General features: G+C 38.2%; 1 protein-coding gene across 1 annotated transcript in view; it reads right to left on the reverse strand.

The window, feature by feature from the left end:
* Positions 1-26,790, reverse strand: part of csgalnact1a (chondroitin sulfate N-acetylgalactosaminyltransferase 1a) — a 55,571-nt gene that overhangs the window by 14,388 nt on the left and 14,393 nt on the right. Inside the window, exons 2-4 of the mRNA XM_088910748.1 lie at positions 23,131-25,020; positions 16,801-17,017; positions 7,738-7,839 (exon numbers count right to left, since the gene is read on the reverse strand). Coding sequence (XP_088766874.1) covers positions 7,738-7,839; positions 16,801-17,017; positions 23,131-23,776 — 965 coding nt within the window. The 5' untranslated portion in view covers positions 23,777-25,020. The remainder of the gene's footprint in view (positions 1-7,737; positions 7,840-16,800; positions 17,018-23,130; positions 25,021-26,790) is intronic.

Below are 26,790 nucleotides of genomic sequence, written 5' to 3' on the forward strand. Positions count from 1 at the left end.
TCCAAAAGCTAGTTCCAAAAATATACTTAGTTCTGTATTTATTGAATGAAAGTATTTTTCACTGGGTCATCAGTGCATGGTGAACATATATTAATAAAATGTGCTTAATTTCTAATGGGGTGATTGTGAATTTACATGTAATTATGTTATCAGAGCTCTACTACAGCCTTTATGTAAGAATTTACATAAAAAGTATAACAAATTTAAAATGGGAGTCCACTGTACACCATACTTTGCATCTTTTCTTACATGTGCATGTAAATCTTCTGGTGCATGGACATGCACAATTCAGATATCGCAAATACAGTCAGCCTTTGTTAATTCATCTAAAGGGATGCTACTTAGTGCTAAATAGGATGTTGAGAAAATTGTGATTGGAATTGACGTATGTGAATTGTGAAATGTTCCAGATGTAACATTTTATTGTTATGTTATAGGAATGTTCCAGGTTGTATCTCTCCTTGCATCTGTTGCTTGCCAGGATAGGTTCTGTGACCCTGAATTGGATGAAGCAGTTAGAAAATGGATGGATAGATGTTCTGACTTCTTAATTGAAGGGTCCACCTGTTTAGCTGGACATCGATAAATATTTTCAGGACTTTAGAAACTTCAATTTAATTTTAAATGCTAAGTCTGATGTGCGACATTTTGAAACTATCACACATGCAAGACTGGGGCTCTTCAGGACCGGGGTTGGAGTCAACCTTGTGTAGAGTTATTAATTAAAAATTGTGTCTATACCTATGCATATATGATGCCAATATTTATATAGAAAATGACAGAATTAATAAAGATTAATTGAATTAAAAGAATAAATATATCCACCAGTCATGTTAAAAGAAATGGACTAATACTAAACATATAAGCAATAAAATAGTTGCAGTTTAAAAACTACATTAATAAAGTGTTCAATTACTAAATGGCAAGAATGTTATTAGATATACATAACACACAAATGACTTTGGACAGTGATTTAGAAACAGGTAACACTGTGGTTTAATGGAGTTTTAAAGTCAAGTTTTAGAGAAGGTCAAATCTCATCCATTTCCGCTCTGATACTGTATATAAATATCTCTCCTCCTGATCCCTTTCCACACATTTTTATTTGGCACATCTTTGTTTGCTTGTCAGCTTTCAGCTATCGAAGAACTTGTGCTTCTGCCTGCTGAATTTGATCCCCCTTCTTGCATAGAAGTGGTGTAGGAGCAAGTGGTGAGTAACCACTTTGAGATGTTTGCAGGACTTAAAATAGAGATGCATAGGGCTGATAGGGGAATTGACCTTGATGCATTGAATGTAAATGCCATGACTGAAAACCTTTGTCAACAAGGCTTTCGTTAAATAGATATTTGTGTCTGCCCTTTTGCATCTATTACATCCTAAACCCTTCTGTTCCTTGGTGCTATTATTTTTTTTCTCCTTTGTTGCTGTTTTCATTGCTTTAATTGTTTTTTCTTGTTTCCTGTTTTTTTATTATTAATATTATTATCATCATTCTGGCCAATTTGATGAATATCGGGACCAAATACCAATGTGACACTTCTGTGTGATCTGAGACTTGGTGTGATATGAGCTTGAGCTTGTTACTTGTTACTGCCACTTCCTGGATCTGGGCAAAGGCACTAGTGTGACTGAGGACTCTGGCCCACTGCTGATGCAGTGCACCTTCATTCTTGCTCAGTAAGGAGTCACTAATATCAAGCAGGAGTCCAGTTCACTTGAAAAGGAAGGCTTGAATCACAGGAGCCTGGATGACAGGGGTTGCTCCTGGAGGCTTGGGGTTGGGGGGGGACTGAGGTCTGACACCACACTGCTTGAATGCCAGCAGAAGGAGGGAAAAAGAAGGGAACCTGTTGCCATCACACAACTGGCTGCAAGCAGGGCACAGGCACTAGGGGCAATGAGAGCTATGAATGGGGAGGCCTAGATTCTGTGTAGACTAATGCCATGTGCATCCATGGGGAGACGTGAGCATCAGTGACTGGCAGGGCTCCTACATGGACAGCAGAAAAGAGGATTCAAGAGGAAAAGACAAAACAGGAAAGATAGGCTGGGGCCAGCTAGTGGATGTAGGGTGTTAGACTCTCGACCACAAGTGCAGGGAAATGTGGGAGACAGAACAGAGGAAGCAGAATTGCAGAAATGGGAGGGGGAGGGAGGGAAAAAATGGCTGCAGTTGGGATGACTACAGGAGAAATGGAAGAAAGAGCTTATTTTGATACATTCTGGAAGAGGTATTTTCTACATTGCAGAAAATCTTACAGAAAGTATTGTTAAGTGTACTGTATCTCTTTTTATCTGTGCATTTTTCCATTAAATCTGAATACAGTATTCTGCAAAGGAACAAGTACAGGTTTATTCCATGCTGAAAAGAGAAGAAAAGAAACACAATGTTTCGGTTGTGCAATCTTGTTCAGGTGTCACACCTTAATGTTCCCCAAACATAAAAAATAAAATATAAGTTAAACTAAATTGGAGCTTTTGAGTCAAGAACTTATTAAATAAAAAAACAGCTATTACAAGAGACACCTACTGCAGTTGCTAGGAACTTGACTTTCCTAACAACTGCAGTCAAAACCATTGTCACCCCACTGGTTCCAGGAACCTAAGCTATGTACTGTATTTAAACTCCATTAAAATGATAATAAAATTATTCTACAATTTATTTTGCATACAAACTTTCAATTTAACATTTTGATGTGAATTAAATCTTATTTTTCGCCTATTTTGTCCAGTATTTATTTATGGCCTCTGTCAAGTCAAACAAGAAGGCTCAGAATTTCTATTTCATGAGATGGACTGATTTAAAGAATATCTTACTATTTAGACTAAAACAGCATTTTCGATCAGAAATTTACTTCAGGACCATGACAGAAACAAGATCGCAGATAACTTAACCATCATGATTTTGCTGGTTGATGGACAGATGCATCTGGAAAGGTCATCTGTTATGTTATACTTGATTGAATTGGTTAAACATGCTTTTCTGTCCAGTTTTCATCCAGTTTTCTTTGCAAATGTGCTCAAGTTCTGTGAAGTTGCAGGGGATTACTGATGGACAACAATTTTTAAGTTTTGCCCCAGATTGTCTATCAAATGAAATCAGGCCATTGACCGGGCCAGTTAAGTAATTTCACTTTCATGTTAAGTCTTTCCAGTGTAATTTTGATCTTTAGATTATTGTCCTGCTGAAAGGTGTCTTCGTTCAGTTTTAGGCCTTTAGCAGGTTAAAGAAGATTTTCCTCTAAGATTTGCCAATAAGAAGCAGTTCCGTAACATAAAGCCACCAACATGCTTGACAGTAGGGATAGGTTTCAACAAGTTATGTGCTATGATGGGTGTGTCAGATGTAACACTTTGTATTTAGACCAAAAATTCCCATTTTATCTCTTTTGACCACAACATAATTTGCCACATGGTTACAGTATCATTTAAATGCTTTAATGCAAACTATCTCCATTATTCTTTAGTCGGGTGGATTGAAACTTCAGTGGCTTTTCATGGGCAGTCATCCAGTCCTGGAAGACTGTATGACCCCTTTTCCTAGAGCGTGGAAACAGTATTATGCTCTGAAGTTGAGTGGGCTACATGCCGAGAGCTGAGGCTCCTTTGTTCCGGTCAACGTTGCCAACTACCCTCACCCTTCTCCCCTGAAGCAACCCGCACTTTCAAACACCCCGCATCACCACTGCAGCCTTCACTGCAGCTCCGTCTCCAAATCATCACTCGGCACTGCAGCTCTGGTTCCAAGGCTTCACTCCTCTCTGCACTCTGCTTTGCACTCCAGTCTGCACGGCGGCCCCTGGCCTTCACTCTGGAACCCTGGACTCTATCCCACTGGCCTCCTCTTCACTGTTGGGCATTCGACTCACTTCAGGGAGTAGCCTCTGTTGTCCAGAACCCCAGTGCTCTCTCTGTGCAGTCATCTTCTCTCAGACTAGCAGCCCTGTTCCTGCCTGTCCCAGAGGGTCCTGTTCCCTGGTCTTTTCTTTCACTGCCCTTATCCCTGCCACCTTTCTGGCTTCTCTTCTGGGCAGTCCTTCTCTAGTTCTTCGGGGCTTTTTCCTTTTTCTTAGCCCTCTTTTCTCTGGCTGTTGGGTCACTTTTCTTTTTTTTCTATTTTTTCCTTTCCAGCAGAGCCTTCTCCTTTTCTTTCTAGGGAGCCAGGCATTAGGAATGTGCTTCGAAGCTTAGTGAATGACACCGCGTTAGCCTGATCTCCCTGAGGGTTATTATGTTCTCAGACTCTGACTGGGAGAGTCCCCAGCAGCTGTGCTCACTTCGGGATCTGGAAGATGAGAGGGGACAAAAGATGTGTTACCTTGTCACCCGCTCCTAGCAGATGTCTCCCCTGTTGATCCAAAGGGCACCTGGGTATCACTGGCATTCTTATCTGGGCACTTCCATCATAATGAGGAACCCGGTAGACCAAGTTGAGAGCGCACTCCTGGCCTGGTCTCAGAGGAGACCCCCTTTTAGGGCATGTACCTTGAATCACTGGCTCCAGAGGCCTCCAACTGGACCACCGAGTGGGTTTTCCTGTCTCACCAGTATTGTGTGAAACCTCACAGTGAAGCCTTCACAGTGAACCTGGTGGGTTCTCTCAAAATAGCTTGCCACTCTGCCACTCTGTGTGCCGCTTTTACCCAGGAGCTTGGTAACAACTTTGAGCAACACCCAGTGCTTTGGGGATCCCTGATTCTGGTTGGCAGGCTGAGTTGGGCAGTTTGAATGAAGTCCGATTTTTTTCTTTCTTGCCAGGGAAGCAGAGAGCAGGTTTTTCCTCAGACCCATGATCCTCACCTGTTCTTTTTTTGAGCAGACCAGCCAGGGCAGCCCTTGCTCCGTTGGCCAGCTGTCCTTATTATTTTTTCAGTTGTCTTTATTATTTATTCGACTAATAAAGTATATATACTACTCAAGAGGGCTGTCCACCAGACCAATGTGGTCTCTCTTTTTTTTCGGGGAGCTCGGCAGCTGAGAGGGCGACGTCCCAAGATGATTATTGCCTGATAATGATTGACAGCCGAGGTGGGCAGTTTCTCTGAAGGTTGGTTTTTCACCACGTCACCCTTTCTTCTTTTCTTGTGGGATGTGGACAGTCAGCTTCTCTACAGAGTGTCATGTCTCGTTACTGACTGGCTAGGGCTGACAAAGATCTGGCGGATAGTATTCAATTATTCTATTAGCACCCTCTTTCACTTCACTTTCCTTCCATCCCAGAGTGCTAGAGCCCCAACCAGTCAAGCCTCTTCGGGCGGTTCTGCAGCTCTCTGGTTTCTTGTGCTTGGGTTTAATCCAATCACCACAAATGCGGCTGTATTCAGTCATGTTGTAAAAGCACATTTTTAAGAGAATTTTAATCAAGTTAATTTAAGCATGTTAATTTAAAATTGCACATTGTTCTATTAAGACCCTATTTAGTGTATTTGTTTGTTAACATATTCAGAATGGTTCCAACAAAGAGCAAACAAATGCTGTACATGGTCAGGCCCTAAGAGCCAAAAGAAATTGAGTCTCAGTCCTGAATGGGAAAGATTACGAGGAAATCGAGGAAGTATTACAAGGAAGTATTCAAAGTCCTCAAAGACATTGACAACACGTCAGAGTAAATAATAACAGACCAGAGAAAACAAATGGAAACTAATGGTAATATAAAACCTAAATATAAAATAAAAATATAAAACCGAGAACAAGAGAACAAGTGTACTTTTTTACACATAGTGTTTGAAGAATCTGGAATAAGATATTCTGCCATGTTGTTGAAGCTGATACTCTTCTTTTGTTAAGAAATAGTTGGATAAGATCCTCAAATCAATTAGCAATGAAACAGACTTGAAAGGCTGAATGGCCTTGGTCTAGCCTTTCTTATGTTCCATGACGTCATTGAAGTTTCTCCCACACTAAAAGTTTCTGAGCCTAACCTAGTAATAATCATCTGGTTCCTTGGTTGCAATAAAGGATTTGAGAAACCATTATTGTTATTTATTATTATTATTTAAGTTACAGCTATTGTTGGACATGTAAAACGTTCCTTTTGTAAGCACACATTACACAGAAAAATGAAAACGTTACTGGCATACTGTATGGCAACCTTCTTAAAATTGCAAACATAAACAATAGGACCATCTCATAGCAATGCCTGAGGTAGAAGACTTCTAACTCTATGCTAATACTTTTAGAACCTTCACAAATCAGAGGATTCAGCCAAACATATTTAAGAAATGACTCAGCAAAACAGGAAAGAAAAACGCATTATAGAAACATGGCCCGTCTGACAGATCTATTAACAGTGCTGTCAGATGCTTTGTGATTAACTCCCATGGGGAACTTGTCTTCCTATTTTCCATACCTAGGAACTGACAACAGAAATTCACTCAAGCAGCACAGACCACAACAGCCCATCTGGCAAGTACAATGGTTAGTAAATATCTTATTGCCAGATCTCAGCAGGCCATCAAAAAACTGAGACTTTCTGCCATTTTGAGCTTTATCTGTCCAATACAAAAAGCTTGCTAAAGAGGCAGAGATCAACTCACTAGGAGAGTCAACGCACCACCAAATTATAGCAATTCAAAAGCTTTAACTAAAAGAAATTCTCACAATTCTGTTATTGCACCGAACAATTTTAATATTTTCTGTTTGGATTAGCTGATATCAAGATCAGGTATATTTGACCAGATAAGATCTGGTAAAATGATTATTAGAAAAGCAATTTGATATATTACAAAGCAAAGATACAGAAATTAAAATCCAGTGTCATAATGCTAATATGATTGATTTTCTTGTGTGAGTGGAGTATCTTTTGGAGGAAAAATCCATTCAGTCAAGCATGCTTTATAAATATGGATACAGATATAACTCAGGTAGTGGTATTGATCATAGTGTGTGTGAATCTAATCTAACTTAAAAAAATAATAACCATGTGCTATTTCACAAGGGATTTGCTTTTGGGTTACTGACCCTTAAAAGCTGCTGATTTATTATAAATAACTTTCCAATGAAAATGTGTATATTTCCAATAAATTGTATTATATGTTATGTCATACTGTATAGCCAGCAACTCACAACTGGCAGCCCTCTGAAGCTAAGCAGGTGTGAGCCTGGTCAGTACCTAGATGGGAGACCCTCTGGGAAAAACTATGGTTGCTGCTGGAAGTGGTGTTAGTGGGACCAGTAGTGGGTGCTCAGCCTGTGGTCTGTGCGGCTCCTAATGCCCAAGTATAGAGACAGGGACACTATAAAGTAAAAATTGCCGTTCTTTGGTTGAGATGTAAAACCAAGGTCCTGACTCTGTTTGGTCATTAAAAATCCCAGGGTTTTTCTCAAAAAGAGTAGGGGTGTAACCCTGGCTTTCTGGCCAAATTTTCCATTGGCCTTTACCAAGCATGGCATCCTAATAATCCCCATCTGTGAACTGGCTTCATCACTCTGTTCTCCTCCTCACTGATAGCTGGTGTGTGGTGAGCATACTGGCGCACTATGGCTGCTGTCTCATCACCCAGCTGCACATTGGTGGTGGGGGAGGGAAGACCCCATTACCTGTAAAGCGCTTTTAGTGGAGGGTCCAGAAAAGCGCTATATAAATGTAAGGATTTATTTTTATATCTAAAAATTATGTTCTGTAGTTAAATGGGAAAAACAAAAAGTAAATAACCTCTGAGGGGTTGTACAGTATAGTAAACAGTGTTTCAAATTTCTAAGTGGTAATCTTATCTAAGCTGATTCTCTGCTTACTTTGATGTGTTTTCCAGTATTCCTTTCACTTCTCCCACTTGATCTCTTCCAAAGTATACCACTGTGAGATGAATCCTTCCATCCTTGCGAATGCAAACCTCCCTGTAACAAGAAGAGGAAAGGTATTAGGCCCTCCCAACAAAACAATGTCTACTGAAACTCAGAAACCCAGAAACCCAGAAATGTTTACCCCAGCATACATTTATCAGCATACATTTAGGACTTTTATGTGTTCTAAAGACCACTTGTACTCATGGGACACATTTCATCTTTACAAAACTATATGGAGTCTATAACATAAGTTTGGGAGGAATGACAACAATCAAACTCAATCAGACTCAGCTGTCAGTAATCGCTGAGTAATCTTACCCAAATGCTATAAATACCTATGAAATCCCTATCTCCCTCTCTTGCACGTCTCTTGCATGAGCCTCGCTGTCTCGCATGCATTTTTGCATAGACAGTACTAAGACGCTGCCTACACCATTCAATCAATATTCTTGTTTGCTGCTCCAATGCACAGTCGATCTCAGCCAGAAGCTGCAGATTTTCTCGTTCTTCGCGTACCAGCTAGCTATTGATCTGACTCTTCGTCGCTTTTCAACATCTGCAGGTCATGCCTTTCCCAAGACCGGGACCTGCTGTTGCTAACCTGTCTATTCGAAACACCTAGCGTTTGACTAACCAGTTACTTTTCCTGTTAAAACAAAATGGGCTGCTCACGGCAAATGCATATTCGCCACCACGTTAGCAAATCTCCCATTCAAAACCTTCCCTCCTGTTATCACCTGGACAGTAGCAAGTCACTAAACTACGTTTAAACAGCTTTCGTTCAGAACGTATCTAGGAATATTACTCGTTTTCCTATCAAAGATTGTAACGCATACGGCCTCCATGGGTTGCAAGAGCTGGCTTACCAGTGCGGTGACGTCACCGCCCTTCCATGTGAATAGCAGGGACCGCAGCCACCGGGCTGACGGGAGATTTCCCTTTGGCTCAAGAGGCTGGGTCCCTGTTGAGTGATGCCGGAGGCCCAGGTTCGAGTCCCCGATGGTGGGGGGCTGACCTGATGCGGCAGCGGCGAGGGGGCCCACATGAACCCTGGAGTGTTACATTGGTGTCAGAGTGGGATGAGATAGCCCTTCGCCAAGGATGGCTAATTAAGCGGGGGAGAGTGTAACGCATACAGCCTCCATTGGTTGAAAGAGCTGGCTTACCAGTGCGGTGACATCACCGCTGTTCCCTGTGAATAGCAGGGACTGTAGCCGCCGGGCTGAGGGGAGATTTCCCACCTCCACCCCATCTCCTGCTCTGCAGCTGCCCCTTGGTCACCCTGCGTGGGGCTCCTGGTCTCCTTGTCCTATGGCCAGGATTCCAGCCCTCAGCAAAGCGTTTAAGCCACAATTTCGCTCCATGACGCTTTCATCTTGTGTGTTTGTCATTCCTCGTGAAATTAAGTTACATTCTGGATTTAGAGCTGCTTTTAGCCCTTACTAATAGAACTACTTTTTTCAACTCATTATAGTCCCATAGTATGTTTCACTGATGTTGCCTTGATGTTGATATTATTTTCTTTAACCATTTTTCACTGCTTTTTTGCAGTAGACGCATTCTTGATTCGTCTGTTTGTGCTTCCGATCAGTTTTATATCACTGCATATGTGCAATGTTAACAACGATAGGATGTACCAAAGTTGTACCCCAGCTCTTGAAATGCTCCCTGTAGCACAATATGGGTGTGAACAGTGCCTTACAAGGGGACATTACCCCATACCAGGGGGTTTTCTTTTGAAAACCTCTGAGAAGGGACCAGTCAAGAAGATGGGGAGATATGAGGGGCAGCAAAATTATTTGGCAGACATCCAAAAAATAATCGCCTCTATTTCTAAGAAATTGATAACACAGGAAAATAGTTACAGGAAGACTTCAGGATGGAGATACAACAACCTGCATTTACTGTACATGTAAAACTTTGTTGAGTTCCTAAACTGATTTTATTGTTTGCTATTTAGTTTATAGTATATGCATACAGTATTGTGATTGGTGAAGTGTCAAAAAACTCTAGAGTACTGATATTTTTATTTTACTCCAGTTGTCACAGCTAAGACAAAAGTGGATAATATAGTTGCTTATGACGATTAACAGCTATAACTTCTAATAATGAATTTCAAACTTTGTGTAATAAAGACGTAATATACTGTAAGTGACAAGGCTTTAAAATCCAAACAATGTAATTTTTTCCAAACTTCTTGAAAACTCTGTATACTTAATTTAGGCTTTTGTGTCAAAAGCCATCAACTGTTGCGAATCAACATCATCCTTATTACCCTGTGCTATTTTCCTACTGATTCTAATTTTCATGTGAGTTGCCTGCCAACTAATTAGTAAATAGAATAATATACATGCTGTAAATGCAATGAGTACTCACCATTTGCCATGCATTGTAATGTCCAGATTATTGTCATTTAATAGTGTGTAGGTCCTGTATCTGTTTTGTCCTCTTTTCATAAGAACTTGCATAAAAACAAAAGAAAGACTGCAAATGAGAGGCAGTCAGTCTGCTCATCCAGCTTGTTTGGTTTTAAAGCAGGCCTGGCCTAAGCCTTATTGTTTTACGCATAATGTATACATTTTTTCCTTTTTTTTGCTCCGCCCGATGTGCACTGCTGCTTGTTGAATCCCAGTCACAGCTCACTAATGACACAGCCCAGGCTAAAAGCAATGAAGACTACATTTGAAATTTTGTATTTTTGTTTTTGTTTTGTTTTAGGAAACCTGCAGAAGTGTTTACTAATCAAATCTTTTTTTTACCTCTCCACAAAGCCACTGGCTAATGACCTCTGAAAAGGCTGCTCTTCTACAGAAGTTCTACTTAAAAAATCACAACCCTTCTGAGATGCATCGATCGGCAGTTAGTGATTCCTTCTAATTGATTTTACAATGTCATCCTTTAGGAAAAACACTTAGAGAATCATCTCAAATAATGTTGAAGATCATGGTAACGCGCTAGTATAGAGCTGCAAAACAGTTTGATTTTATATTTGTGATGTGTGGTGCAGAATACAATTTGAATCGCAAAACTGTAACAATGTCACTGGCATCTTTTTTCATTGTATACACACTTCCCACAGACCTCCACAGTAAAACACAAAGAGAAAGCACCAATATTTAACCTCTGTGTTCTGAAGATGGTTTGAAGAAAACTATGGATATAGATTTCATCATTCTGGATTTGAAGTCAGTTTTTAAAACATCACGGCAATCTTATTAAAGATGTGAATCATATATAATTCTGTTATGCTTGCTTAGTAAACTGTGTTTTTCTGCTTAGCACAATGTTCCTACTATGTCTGGGATGATTTCACACTGAGAGTAAATGTTTTTCAATTATAAAGGCTAAGTTCCTGGTAGAACCCAGCGGAAGTAAAATTGTTGAAGGATCAGAGATGTCTGCTATTATCGAACAGCAGTCAGGGGAAGGTTATAGGGAGCTTTGCAGAGTTGTCACAGCAGGATGAACTGCTGTAGCTTAAAAAGTATAATTACAAAACAGCACATTTCACTCTTTACAAATGTTTTGGAGTATGTTCAACATTTTTCAGTCATTAAAATGCAGTATTCACTTCAATTGAATTGAGATCTATTATCCTCAGGCAAGGATGTACCTATGACTGTCCATCAGACAGTTTAGCTTTATTCAACACTAAGGTTTTTTACTCAGAATCGTATTTTTTCCAATTTTATATTCAAATTAAATGTGGATCATAAGAACCCCTTCCAAAGTGTCCTGTGATACCACCTGTACAGTGATATGCAAGCAGAACTTCAAAATACCTTAGCTAGGTTCAAACAATGAGTAACAACCAAGGCATTTATGCAAATATGCATGTATGAAAGCAAAATGGATGAAAATAAGCTTATATATTCCTATAAAAACAGTGCCATACATTATTCAAAACGTGAAAAAACATTATGCAACATGTTGCGAACATTAATTTCTCTGGGAATAAATGTGTATGTGGTAGGGTACAGACAGAGAAGCTTAATGTTATAGGCTGGATTGAAGCAGAGACCTGCAAGCTGTAGGAATCACTCTGCAGTCAAACAGATGCTTTTATTTAATGAGCCTCCCTAGCACTTTTCATTAAGCACAAGAAACTCAATGAGGAAAATATATCCAGGAATCACCTTCGCTTAATCATGTGACACTGCACTATAGAAGCTGAAGATAAACTGGTTATCAGAAATAAAACAAATGTAAATGAGATAAATAAGGATATAAAAATTTACTTGATTCCTTTGAGTTCCTTTTGTAAATTGACCCATTATTGCAATTATTTGGTTTGCTATAGAGTCAGTTCTCTACATTTAAAGTTATTGCACATTGTATGTAGCACATAAAAATGAATTCTAATATAGAATTAAGAAGCAATTTCAAAATATTTTTGTTGATTAATTGATGTTTTTTTTTATAAAATTATAAATTGAAATGAAGCTATGGCCCAAGAAATGTAAGGCCATAGAAAAAGTATACTTTCAAGTACACAGGAAAGACGTACAAATGCTCTGTTCACCGAGGAAGTTGGGATAAATGCAAAACCTCCTGAAGATCTCTCTTAAAATTGTTTAGGTGGGTTTCAGCTTCTCTGTGAAATTCCCCGCCTTAAGACAAAACACATTCTGAGGGGCAGCTGAAGAATTTCACACACTGATGAGAACTATTCTTTCACTCATTTTCAATCAATCTGAGGGCTCTACTGTAAATCGTTGTACAGTAGGTGCATTACAATTATTAACAAAAAGAAATTCCTTAACATAAAACCCAACTTCAGGAAAGGTCTCATTGATAATACATTTTATATACAGTAGATCCCTTTGTAGCTTTTCAAGAGGGAGATGAAGACTTTTTAGAACAATACATCCTTATGTTTTATGACAATAAAAATGATTTACATACAAAATCTTTTGACTGTTGAGTTTCTTTTAACAAAGGTCATACACAAAAATTCAGACAAAGTGAAATGTTTAACTTGGGAAAACAGATGATGATAACACGTTCTGATAAGACTAATTTATAAATGTTTTATAATAATAATCATTTTGTAATTATTCTTTTTCTTTCAAACATTCCTTAATGTTACATATACAGCTCCCATCCCCTTTCTACTGTTATTGCACTCTCCTGACTCCAATGTACTAAACATAGCCTCTTCTTTAGAGTTAAAAATGAGAATGTTGTTTATATTGTATTTGCACTAGGGATATGTTATTCACTGAGTCACTAAACATGGTTTCTCAGTTACTGTATATTTTATGTACAGTACGCTGTAGCTCACTATGTGGTACTGTCTTAAAAAGGTACAATTTGGCTGCCCAACTTCAGTTAATAACTTCTATTAATTACTCCTATCCCAATCTGAGCATTCACCCTTATCTGTACTGTTTTCCATTTTTAAACAAATACAAACACAGTCTCTGCATTTCTAATGCCTATTATTGAAGAATTAATCTTTGGAACTTCAGCAAAAGGAACTTATACACCACAATATATGATTATCTCTTTGTGTGTCTATTACTGTTGTTGCTTATTTAAATCATTCTAAGAAATTGGTTAGGCAAGACCTATATTTTCTAAATCTGTATAGACTGTTCCCTAGGATCTTTTTTATATAAACAATTCTCTTATTTACAGTAGTTCTAATATTTGTTTCCTAACCTTATATTATCATATAATATATTATAATATATAAGGAGTCAGATTTTTTTACTCAGTTCAACCTCCTTATAAATGGGCATTATGTATCCAGTCCAAGAGTCTTAAATGACTGTCGGAAAAGTTCTGTTTACAGTCTCTTGTTTTTTTTTGATAGAATTGGTGAGGTAGCATTGGCCTTGTGGATGTATTTATCTTGAGAGCTTCTAGAACATAGACTTCTGCCACTGGGTGGTCCTCAATTGTTCTGCTGTAAAATTCACACTTCTACATTTACTTGCTCAAATGGAAAAACTGTTGTCTTAGTGTATCACTGAATAGTAAGAAGGACACTGATCTGCACCAAAGATGTTCTTCTGCTTTTTGAACACAGGAGCCAACCTAATGCTTATCATCTTGTTTTCACATGCTGATTTCTGTCAGAAGTGGTACTGCTCTGCCTTCCAGGACATGGTCTGTCACTTATAGAGCCATATCTCTGTACTACTGCTTGCTGAAACAGAACATCTCATTCTCCGGTAACTTCTCACACAGACAGATTGCTTCCAATCATGCAGGTACTGTAGCAACCAGGTGATCTTCATTACTCAAGCAGGCATAATCAGATCTTCTGATATTCTTGGACTAATTAAAATAAATTTTAGATTTTTAATCAACACATTTAGGCAATTTCAACACCTTGAATTTCAAATTATTCAACTCCTGCTGGTTATCATGTGACTTGAACTCTGACTCACTAATTGTATTTGTAATCGGCTAATTGTTGTAAAACACAAGACTTTTCATATGCAACAATATGTATCACTATTCCCCATTTCATTAACATTCACAACGGCAAAGAGTTTTTTCAGTCATTCACTAGTGTTAACCATTAGCTACAGTTACCACAACACAGTTTAACACATGGTTTCAAATTTTACTATGTAAACATATGCATTTAATGCTATTGACATTCTGGTCTAGTCGGTATTATGCTATTTAACTGGCCCACCAACATCATATACACTGTATAGCAATAATCTACTGTATTGTTTTTCTTGGAGGACACTCATCACAATACTGAGCTTTATTGAGGTTCTGATATCTAATGAACAAGAATGTGCTGATGCTGCTTTTAATATGGTCACTTCAACAATTGTAACAAGTATACAGTATTTATCTTATATATATAACCTGCGTTGGTAAGCGCTTTGCAGGGAAATCATTGTTATGCAAAAGTCAATAAGGTCACATTTTTTAAGATTTTGTCTGAGATATTGTTTTGAATTCAATAAGCAACTACTGTAATGCACAATTAGACTATTGAACAACGTATGCAAGTCACTCTATGAAACACGTTGTCAAGTCTTGGATCCTGTCACTGACACTAAGTCTCCAGGTAAGAGTTGCCTTGGTAACTGATTTACAACATAAAGTTATAGTACAGTATATACCTGTACCATCTGTGGTCTGCATTGAATCCATTTGTGTCACAAATATACTCCGCTGGTATGTTGTATTCTTTGATTTCTGCTTTTGTTCTTTTTAACTCAAGGCAGTGTCCTATCTCAGTGTGCCCAATGAAGGGTAATACATATACAGTATGCATTATTATCAATGGCAATAATAATAATAACAACAATACATTTTATTATGAAATTTTAGTGAGGTGAGCAGTGTTGAATTGTGAGCTACAGAAGAACAAACAGAAGTTAGGTGGAGCGGTAGCTCTGTGGCTAAGGATCTGTGCTTGTGCCTGTGCCTGGAAGGTTGCTGGTTCAAATCCTGCAGCTGGCAGAGGATTCCTACTCTGTTGGGCCCCTGAGCAAGGCCCTTAACCCCAACTGCTGCAGGGACACTGTACAATGGCTGACCCTGTGCTCTGACCCCAAGCTCTTTGTGTCTCATGGAGAAAAGCTGGGGTATGTGAAAAGATGAATTCCTAATGCAAGAAATTGTATTGGGTTAATAAAGAAACATTATCATTATTATAGTTAATTGGACACCAAACAGTAATTTTACAATTGAAAAGTAAATTCTAGACATAAATATTAGACAAAAAGTAAGGATGGAAGCAAAAAAACAAAACATGAAAATGGGTAATGGTTTCCACCAAGCTTAAGAATAATTTTGGTTTCTAATGTCTTTTGAGTGTAGGAATCTTTCAGTCCCAAGACTCCTACTCCTACTTATCCTACTCCTACTCAGCCTGTCAAAGGGCACAACAGCAAGATCAGTTTAATCATACAAGAGAGGTAAAGTGGGGACCTAGCAGCTTGAAGAGATCTTTTATTCACTATTTTATTTAAATATCCCCCTAGAACTCAGGGATCAAGTAGTCTTAATTCTCCATTACAGTATTTATAGATTACTTCCATATTTCCCCTGAAAGTTGTTGTCTAAATGCTTAACTTTAGTTTCTTTTCACACACCCGCACTCCTTCTCATATTTTGTGTTTTCCAGCTGAAGCCTTTTGTCTTGTATTTCTACTCTGTTCTCCACAAACCCAAGGAGTGTGTAGGGAAAGCATGCAAGGACATGCATACATTTAACATTTAACATTTTGGCATTAACATTAACAGTACAAGCATTTAAACTGGGCATTTCTGACTGGACAGCTGTCTTATCGGACCTCCATTTCATATTAAAAATAAAAAAGGCTTTAAGTCTAAATTTGGGAGGTCAGCTAGTTTGGTGGAAAATATCAGAATAGCTCCACAGTGCAGCTCAATCTGTTTTCCTTAAAGATTTTGTTGATCATTACAATGAGACAAGTTGTTGAAGTCCAGGTCCTACAAAAACACAGTTTGTTTCTCTTGCTTGTAATAAGCATCAGCCATATAATTAAAGCTTTTTATAATGTTTCCACCATTATAACCACTTTGACTGCAATTAATACAGATAGGTTTGGTTGGGAATTAAGCAGGCTTGCTATTTAGCAGTTTTTAATTCCCATCAATCAAAATCTTTAAATACTTGATCACAGCAACTGCAGGCAAACTATACATGAGCAGTCAATAAGAATTATTTGAATCACTAATTAACATTAACATAATTTGTTCTTCTCTGCACACCCCACAATGCCAAAAGGCTTTTACAGATCTGTACAAAAATGCAGATCTGTCAGGAGTAACTGTCATCTTATTAAAAAATGGCTACCATTTTGACCATCATATAGAGTTGCATAGAATTGTGTTTCTGTATAATGAAGGAACGAGTCAAACAATAGAATAGTAATCATTTTTTATCATTTCTGTTTTAAGAAAAAAGCCTCTAAGTGTACAACCCAAAGTTATCAGAATTGTATTCATGTGAAGTTAATTTTGGGATCACAGAAGTATTTACAATAAAACAAGAAATTAAACTCCTACCTGAAATTTTGCATGAACTGCCGAAATTTGTCAGTCCTTTTAGCCAGAGGCACTATAATGTTGATCAGCATGTTGGATGTGTCGACCCTTTCGTTCTTCACCTTCATCACAGGCCCGAATGGACGGAAAAACACCAGCCTCCTGAACTCATGGTTCTGGTTGCCCTTGAAAGTCAGCTCATACAGAGTGCCCTTGTCCTTCTCTGTGCGGTATATCCCTGTCAGGAATGTTGGATGTACAGTAAGCAAATTTTCACAATAGGTTTGGGTAATACAGAAATGTGTATGCTTTATTTTTTAAACCTGTTTATACTTAAATATTATTTTAAACAATTGTAAAACATTTGATTTCCTGTTGATTAATAACTGTCCATATGAGCTCTATTACAAATGCACATCTGTTTGATAACATTACCACTTGGACCCAGATTTATGACACTTTCAGCATTGGCTTAAGAGCTGTGGAATAAAAACTGAAAAATATACAAAATGCAAGACTATCAAAGGAGCTATGCAAAATGATATATTTAATCATGGAGAACCTTAAAAATTTTTGTAATCTGATTCTTAATTTGCCTCCTTGGAAATTGAATTGCTATGAAGGTGTTTGATTTCTCATTAAACAGCAAATAGACTAATTTAATCATAATGAATAAAAAAGATAACATTAATGTATATTTTATATATCTATAGAATTATCATATTAATATGAATCTGGAATTAAAATCTACAAAAAAATTGAAAAACAATGTTTGTATTTAGTGAGAAACAAAAGTAAAATTCATAAGAAATAAAGAAGGATTTTGTGTGGTTCTAATTTAAATATGTAATTTTTCAACAATACTTGCAAGCCAACAGTCACAGTACGTGAATTGTAAAATATGTACGCCCCTTGTGCACATTTTGACACTTTTACTGATAGTAAGACACTTAGCTTTCAGCACAAAATCGAACAAAGAGAGGTTGAGGATTAATGACCAAATATTAAACAAAGAAGAGGCACAGTGGCATTGCGATTAGCACTTTAGCACTGTGACATCAAGGTTTTTGACAGCAGTACCTTCTGTGTCTGCATTTTCTCCTTGTGATCATGTGGGTTTTCTCTGGGTACTCCAGTTTCCTTCCAAAGACATGCTAGCTGGGACAACAGATGTCTCTGTCTTGTGCATTTGTGTGTGGCAGTTTAAGGTAGTCCTGGCTTGCATGATCTTGTAGGATAGACTTTGGGTTTCCTCAGCCCTTACCAGGGATACAGTAAGGAACTTTCGGATAATTGGAAACATGATCCCTGTATTTTGATGCAATGGGTGCTAATGAATAAATAGGTCAAACGTCCTTACTGAGCTCGAATTTTTATTCAAATTCTTCATTATTTCCTTACTTGGCAGCGCATAACAAAAGACTAGTTTTTTACAGTGGATAACGTGAATGAAACTCACAGCAATCCATCAAGAGGTCACATATCAGATCTGAAATACCACCCTTGCAGACATAAATATAAATTTTCTTCCTCCTTTGCAAGAGCTCAGCATTCTTCGAGGAGCTGAACACTGGAGCTTGCTCTGTATCTCAGAATCTCCATTAGGAAATAAAGTCATTAAGACAAATATAGTCAGAATCCAAAACAGCTGTTTTCATTTCCTGCAGAGGATCAGCATTGTCTCACCAACAGGATTTCCTAGCATGAAAGACTAAGCAGGGGAAACTGGATTCTTCTGCTGCTTTTATTCTGAAAATCTGCCTCTTCTTAATACAACACAACAACCTTAATACTGAAGAAGCTTGGCTTTTAACACAGAATTTATGTTCTGTCATTTTTTGAGTATTATGAAATAAGATTTTGGCGCTGACGGCTATAGTAATCGATGATGACAATTTCCTAATATGTCAGAAACAGTTAATTCACAGTACAGTATTTCAACTTTTTGGAGAAGAAACAGTAAAAACTAGAGTTTTAAGGATGAGGCAGGGGAATTATGTTTGATCAAATGAGCCAAAATCTGAAGAACTGTATATTGTTTTACTGATTATAATTTTATTTCCTTTCAGTAGATTTTAAATACTTTGTCATATGGTGTTTTTTTATTAAAAACATTCACAGTTTTTCCCTTTTAGCTATATTTGAATTTGAATTTGTTGGAAAATCAAATTCTTTCCTTTTCTTTTAAGATTAGAGGTTTGAAAGGATACTGAGGTTCTGAAAGGATACTGAGGTAACAAATAAATAATGTATATGGAAGAAGAAAGACTATATGACTGTGTAGAATGACCCAATTTCACTTTGTAACGCCTCCAAATTTTTTTATTGCTTTCTAAATTGAATGTTTTCTTCAGAGCTTGTTGCCATGAATGACTGAAATATTTTTCATCTTATCCAAAAGGAAAATAACAAAATACTGTATGTGGTACTGAAATACAGTAATTCTACATTTTCAAATGCTTGTATGTATATTTCTCAAAAAGAAAGACAAAGAGGCACATATTTGCACACTGAAGATACCACAGGGCACCACAGTGTACCACAGGGCCATGATCTTTATGATCAGTGTACCACAGGGCCACAGGGCCATGATCTTTATCACAGGGTCATGACTTTTGTATTGATATTGAATGTAGCAAAGACGAAGGAGCTGGTGATAGATTTCAGGAGGAAAAGGGTCCGACCTACTCCTGTCTACATCCATGGGAGTGGCGAAGAGATAGTGGACTCATCACACACAGACTGTTCATATTTGACAAAAAGTCTTAATAAAGTCTTTAAAAAATAAAGACTATGGAGTTTTATTTAAAACTAATTTTTTTTATTTTTAATAAAAATACAGTTTTATATAAGGGTGTTTTTCAAGAAACTCAAAGTACTGTACAACAGCACATACTGTATACAATACAATAGATAACTGAAGCAAAAAGAAAGAAAGGAAAAAAGTACAGAATATCAGCTTTGTGAAACCAAGAGTCGAAAACTTAATTTCACATTAAAAGATTTAGAGAAAAGTTTTGAAAATGTCAGTAGCCAAAGAATATCAAATGGAATTGGGCAGTGAGTTCCATAGACACGGTCCTGCACACAAAAAGACTCTGAGGCCCATTGTGTGGAGCCTGGGCTTTAGAAGAGTAAGAAGGCCTGAATCAGCAATTGTCAGATTAAGAGTTGGGCTATACTCATGACATAAATCCTTAAAATAACCTAGAGCTAGATTATTCTGTGCAAGAGAACCTCATAGTCTACATTTCAATGGGATCAGTGCAATTTAGAAGATGATAGTTGCTGTATATGTTGAAGCAGGTTAGTTTTAGTTAGCAAACAAGCTGCAGAATTCTAGTATATTTAAGCCCATTGAGTACCTCAGAAGATACTCCAGAAACATACAGGACAGTATGTTAAATAAGTACTGTAGTTTAATCCTGATTACTGTACATAAAGGCATATATCAGCATCAGATAGGCAGAGCAAGAATCTGACCTAAGCAATGTTATGTACTGTTACAGAATATTAATGAGGACCCTATGCAGAAAAATCAGGACGAACTCCAGAGGCGTAGTTGATTTAACAGTCCGAGGTCCGAAAGCCGAAGGAAAACAAACCAGTGCAAAAGTACAATATCAGAAGCGGAGCTGTAAGCCGTGAGGAAGCCAAGAGTCAAAGCCAGAATAATCAAAGTACCAAAACAAAACTCTAACCAGGAAAACCTAATACTGAGCAGAGGGAAGAGTGTGAAGCAGCTTTAAATAGGCTGGGGTAAAAGGGCTAATTGGGAACCATGCTGGAATGTGAGGTGGAATGACGAGTCCTCTGGGGGTGTGGTGTATGTATGATCATATCTAAGAAATTGTATTTAATATTTTTCTTCTATCTGGGGATATCTTTCAATTCCATAGTGAAATTATGGACTTTTGTATGTCTATTAAGAGGGAAATGGGTGGCCTAGCTGGTTAAAAATGGTGCTCATAAAAAGGTTTTCTCCCTTTCATTCCAGAGAGAATGAATCTGGACTCACCAGTGCTCTGTCACCTCTCTCCCCTCTCTCGTGTCACCAAACCCACAAAGTAAAATCTGATCGCTCAAGAAGTACTGTATAAGTGTGATCATTGTGAACTAGGTTTTAAAATATGCCCTGAACTATCTGCAGTTGCTTTTCTGAAAAGAAATGTGTGTAGGGAAATTTAATATTTGGTATGAAATACATTATGACAACTCTTTATATGCTTTACAAATTTATTCAAAGGATGTGTAGCTTACATGACTCACAGCTGGCATAAACACTCTGAGCAGGAGAAAACCAATTCAGATTCAGACTCTATTATGTTTGCAGCTATGGCTGGGTGTCATCAGATGTGTTGTTAAATTCCTTGAGCAATGCCGGGTCCATGTACGGTAAACTTATTTAATTCATGTTGTGCATTTAATTCACCTGACATTTAACTTCTGTTGTTTCTGTATAGGACTGTACTGTGCAAAGAGACAGTGGTTTTGGTGAGCATTTATTTAAATATAGTGGAGTGTCTGGTGAAATATCAATTAATGATTTTGAATTGGATAAGAAAAGAGAAAGTGACAGCCCCAGATTCATGAAAAATAATGGGTTTCATTACTATTTAATATTAGATACCCACCCCTAGAGGGAAAAGAAGGTCAGCAGTTAGATTTCTGTACATGTACCACCTAAAGCATCTTCTGCATAATTTGTTTCCATTCATTAAAAAATATCCAGAGCTTGGAGCCTTTAGCTAAAAATAAAGTATTATTAGCTATTAGCAAAAGAAAGTGTGTGTTGCATGTAAATAAACAGAAGGCATGCATTATTACTGATCTTTAAATGAGTCTGTAATAGAAGATGTGATTTTGAGCCAAGATCGTTAATCCAGTGATTAACTATTCAAATTTCTGGAATGCCATTGTAAATCCAAAAGTATGACAATTAAATCCAGTTCCATTTGATGTTTAGCTCTAGCTGGTTTAATGAACCTTCTAAATGTATGGGTTTGGTATTGATCTTACCTCACTACTGATCAATATTGCAGGAAAGATACATTACTTGTTTTTCAGGTATTATTATAGTTTGAAAAGTAGGGCAAGAAGGATTCACAAGGCACTTAACCTTGGAAACTATAGGCTTTAATTTTGGAAATGCAATCAACCTTCAGCCCTTCGAAACTGAAAATGCAAAATGTAGGGATCACCATGCAATTTTAAGATTGACACAAAACAGTTAAATGTATTGATTTGCATTTTCTTAGTATTTAATTTCCTACTGCTTTTATATCATTAGACATACTATGCAGCTTGAAACAGCTTCTGAAGACTGAAAAGCTGAACAAATGAAGTGTTACACTATATTTCATTTATTTGTCATTAAACCCACTGTAGCAAGTCCTTTGCACACTTCCTGTAGAACACACTAAGTAGCAAGCGGTTAACATGTAAACATTTTATCTTAAGAAATTAAAATAACAACAAAGAAATACCCAGAAGAAAATAACTGTAAAAGTAATGCAAAGATATTTAATAGGCTTATGGAGAGTTACATAAAGTACAAAAGTACATCTTAATTCTGTACTAAGTGTATGATTTATATAGACTCTAATGGGGACCAAAGAAATTGTGAAAGACTGCACTTTTTCTTGCAAAATATTTCTTCACGGCCACAAAAATTAAAATTAAAGTTAATTCAATTCCAAAACTACTGATCCTTTGACAAATCAAAAAGTGATACAGAAACAATGAATACTGGGATATACAAAGTGTACATCTGTAACATATTTATTATATATTTATTCATGATAGTCACTACATTCTGCGTATAGTATATTTTCCAATTAGGTAAGTCTCAACCATTGCCAAGGTATTCTTTGTGAATTCCTTTAATGTTTTTCTACTGTATTTCTTTATTCTTCAAATCTGAGTCTAAAACATCCATTTCGAACCCCTTCTTGCAATTCAGGGTTGATGGGCAATGGGTGCAAGGCAGGTAACATCCTGGACAAGACGCCAGTCCAAACAGACACAAACACAGACACAGACATGCACACACTTACTTCTAGGGCCAATTTATGTACTAGTACATTTTTGGACTGTGGAAAGAAACCAGAGTACCTGGAGGAAACCTACATGAACAAGGAGAGTCCACCATTGAACCCAGGGCCCCAGCACTGTGAGGCAGCAACGCTAACCAATGCACTAGAATGCTGCCCATATGTCTTAAATATATAGTTCAAGACATAAATATAAATGGTATTGCATTGTTATGGCCATTGGGTATTTTCTATGAAATGACACACAAACTCTTACAGAATAAAAATAAGAGTATAAGTGAAAATTCCATTCACTCACCTTCAATGAAATCAGAGGTTGTATACAAATGTCGGCGTTGTGTTTTGTCCTCATCCTCAGGAGTGTTGAGGGCCTCCAGTGCTTTCTCCAGGGTCTCAGTCAGTTCGTCCCGCTTGTCCTTGCGTATCGGCTTCTCCTCTGGGTGCCGTGTGAGTCCAGTCTCTAGCTGGTAGACTTTCTGCAGGGTGAAGCTCTCAAAAGGCACCATGGCATATTCACTGGCCAGCTTGGTGCCAGAGTGCACCTCTGCTCGATTCAGCTGGGTCCTTAGGAACTCTTGGAGGTCAGTGTGGCTCCTTTCTCCCATGCCATCAAGCAGCCCTGCCACTGGGCCAGCCCCAGCTCGCTCCAAAGATCCCTGCACATTCTTCAGTTGCTCGCTACGCTCCTGAAGAGCCTCTTTTAGCTGGGAGATTTGTTTCTTCAGACTGCTGATGTAGTGCCGGTGCTGCTCTTCCCTCTCCTGCAGCAGAGCCTGGTAACCTTCCTTGCCCGTGGGTCCATTTGCCCTGGGCAGGGTGACCTGGTTCTCATCTGCGCGTGGACTGCAAGCCAACACATAGATGAGGGAGAAGCAACAGCACAGCAGCACTAGAAGGAGCACCACTCGAGAAACCCAGGCAAGCAGCCCCCTCCGCAGCATCATACTTCCAGAGGCTACATCAGGTGTCTGGAACTGTGAAGCTGTTGCTCAAAATACCAGTTTATCCTGGATCCAGTTGAATGCTTGAATCTCTTTAATCTTCCTTGGTGCTAACAGTGAAGTACAATTACATCAGCTACCTGTTGGTTTTGTCAATTTACATTCAATACTTTACATACTGTCTGTCTTAATTCATTCAATTTTAGGTACATAGTGGCACTATGCATATCACAGCTTTTCAAGCAACACACCCAAGCTTACTTTGTTTGCTCCGCTATCAGAGAGGACTGTCAAATGTTGCTGTGTCTTTAATGCATCTGAAATACAGGTATGTACTGAATCAATTCCCTTGATTCAGGGATTCAGGCACATGCTGGAGCAAATATTCTGTCTTTAAGATCAAATAGTTCCACAGATATCCCAAAGGACCCATCAGCATCAACTCCAATGAAGAATCTCTTCAGTTTTTAGTCTCTTAACAATCTAGTCAGATATCAAGTCATTTTGTTTTCTTGAAACTGTTCTGTATTCTGTCTGAAAAGTCCCATATGTAAATTTAATCAATATATATTTTATTATAAGAAGCATGTAGCATTAGAAAAAGATGTAATGAAGAAATTGATTGTTACTGTTTACACAAAATGCATCTGACATAATCTGCCACAAACAGTATGTTTGTATATGGATGTTCATTTTTTAGATTCTGTCATCTGTCAATTAGTACAACTGAATGAAATAAAACTCTACATCACAACCAAATCCTCACACAGCCTTTCTAGTTTGAGGCATTCCTTTTATATAAAGTGCTGAAAGCTTTTGCTTTGAATTTGTTTTTTTTCCTGTTACAGTACATATGTGGTTAAACATTGGGTTCATCTGATAATGGTCAAAATACTTTTCAGTTGGACAGTTACATGTGTTGCAAGAGTGTCCGATTGATTATAGTAGAATTGCTCTATTAAATACATCCATTGAAAGAAAAGAAATTCTATAATGTACTGTAACGTGCACAATTAAAATTAATTTCCAGTGTCTGGGGGCTTGTCTAGATGGTTGAACAGCTCTTTAACACCTGTTTTTTTTAATCTGAGTGTTAACTAGCAGGCTCCAAAATATGAATCCAGTGTAATCCACCTTTGTTTGGCAGCAGAGGTTTTACAAGTGTAAGCTTTTCAAACCGTGGTGATAGGGAGTTCAGCTCCTGTGTTAGAACATGACTTGAAGATCAGTTCTTCAGTCTTCTGTCGCTGGGGAGAAATGAGAGAGAGATACATTATTTGAGTATTACTGGTGCCAGTGCAAGATCTGTTCAGCAGTGTATATTATGGAGTGTTTAGGAGAGTTCTGTGTATAAAGAAACGCATAAAGTATTACAATACCATCATGCAATTATATGCCACCATTTAGGGAATCCTGTCCATAGTCATCTGTTGAAATGACCCAAGATTGACTAGCAATATATGGATCATAAAGCTCAACTTGTGCTCCAAGAGAACATCTAAAATCAGAGGGTGCATACACATGACAACATTGTAAATTCAACCCAAGGGGAGTTGAGGGTCTCCTGTTCTTTCTCAGTCAGTTAATTCTGCCTATCCTTGCCTTCTCCTCTTGGTACCGTGTGAGTCCAGTCTCTAATTGGTAGACTTTCTGCAGGGTGAAGCTCTCAAAGGGCACCATGGCATATTCACTGGCCAGCTTGGTGCCAGAGTGCTGAGCCCATAGGCACTCTTGGAGTTCAGTGTGGCTCCTTTCTCCCCTCATCAAGCAACCCTGCCACTGGGCCAGCCCCAGCCTCAGTTTGCTCCACAGATTACTGCACATTCTATAGTTGCTTGCTGCACTCCTGAAGAGCCTCTTTTACCTAGGAGATTTGTTTCTTGACTTCTAATGTAGTGCTGATTCAAGTGAGTGCCTTTAGTGTCTGAACCACTTTAGCTCTATGCACTCTGAAATGGGTACCCAACAAATATAGTACTCCGATAGTTATAATCATCAAAATTATTTCTTTCCTTTGGTTTTCAAGTTGACATCTATGTTATTTGACATACTGTGTGTACTGACAGGGTATGTGGGTAGCTCCTCTTTTCCTATTAGCATACATTACCAAGGATACACAGCAGCCATATCATCCTGCAGCTCTCAACTGGCTACCCATAGAAGCTAAGCAGGGTTGAGCCTGGTCAGTGCCTGGATTGGAGAACTCCTGGGAAGCTATGGTTGCTGCTAGAAGAGGTGTTACTGGGACCAACGGTAGGGTGCCCACCCTGCGGTCTGTGTGGGTCCTAATGCCCCAGTATAGTGGTGCGGACAATATACTGTAGTGGGCTCCATCTTTCGGATGAGACATTACACTGAGGTTCTGACTCTCAGTGGTCATCAAAGATCTCCGGGCATTTCTCACTAAGAGTAGGGAGTTATCCTGGTGTTTGGGCCAAATTTCCCTCCCCAGCCTTTACTGTGACCTCCATATTGTCCCCATGTATGATTGGCTTGCTCTTGCCCTGCAATGAACTGGCACCCCATCCAGGGTGTACCCTGCCTTGCGCTAGTTGCTTGCCGGGTAGGCTCCGGTTTCCCGTGACACTGTATGGTATAAAGCGGTTTGGTAAATGACATGACCAAGGTTACAGTTATTGTCCTTGTTAGCTTGAACAGGAACATTCTGTTACTTGTAATAAAACATTTTTGTTGATCAGGACAAAATTATTGTCCTAATTATTTTACCAATAGAAGTTGGTGTGGGTAAAATTTCAATGATGAATTTGTGTATGACATTTAAAATATGCTCTAATTAAAATATTCTGGAAAAATCTGAAAAAATGAATTAGTAAATATATAATTTAATTATATACAGCATCTTATGGAGCAGAAAATTATGTTCAGGTTTTTTGCAGTATTGTTACAGATATTGATGTGCACTGTGTAAATATCTGAGTATTGGCAATAGAAAAAGATGTTTCATTAGATTTTATGTACAGTACACAGATCTTTCTCCTGCACTCGAATAGGATCAC

This window comes from Atractosteus spatula, chromosome 3 (genome assembly GCF_055471065.1).
Source record: "Atractosteus spatula isolate fAtrSpa1 chromosome 3, fAtrSpa1.hap1, whole genome shotgun sequence".
NCBI classification, from domain to species: Eukaryota; Metazoa; Chordata; class Actinopteri; order Semionotiformes; family Lepisosteidae; genus Atractosteus; species Atractosteus spatula.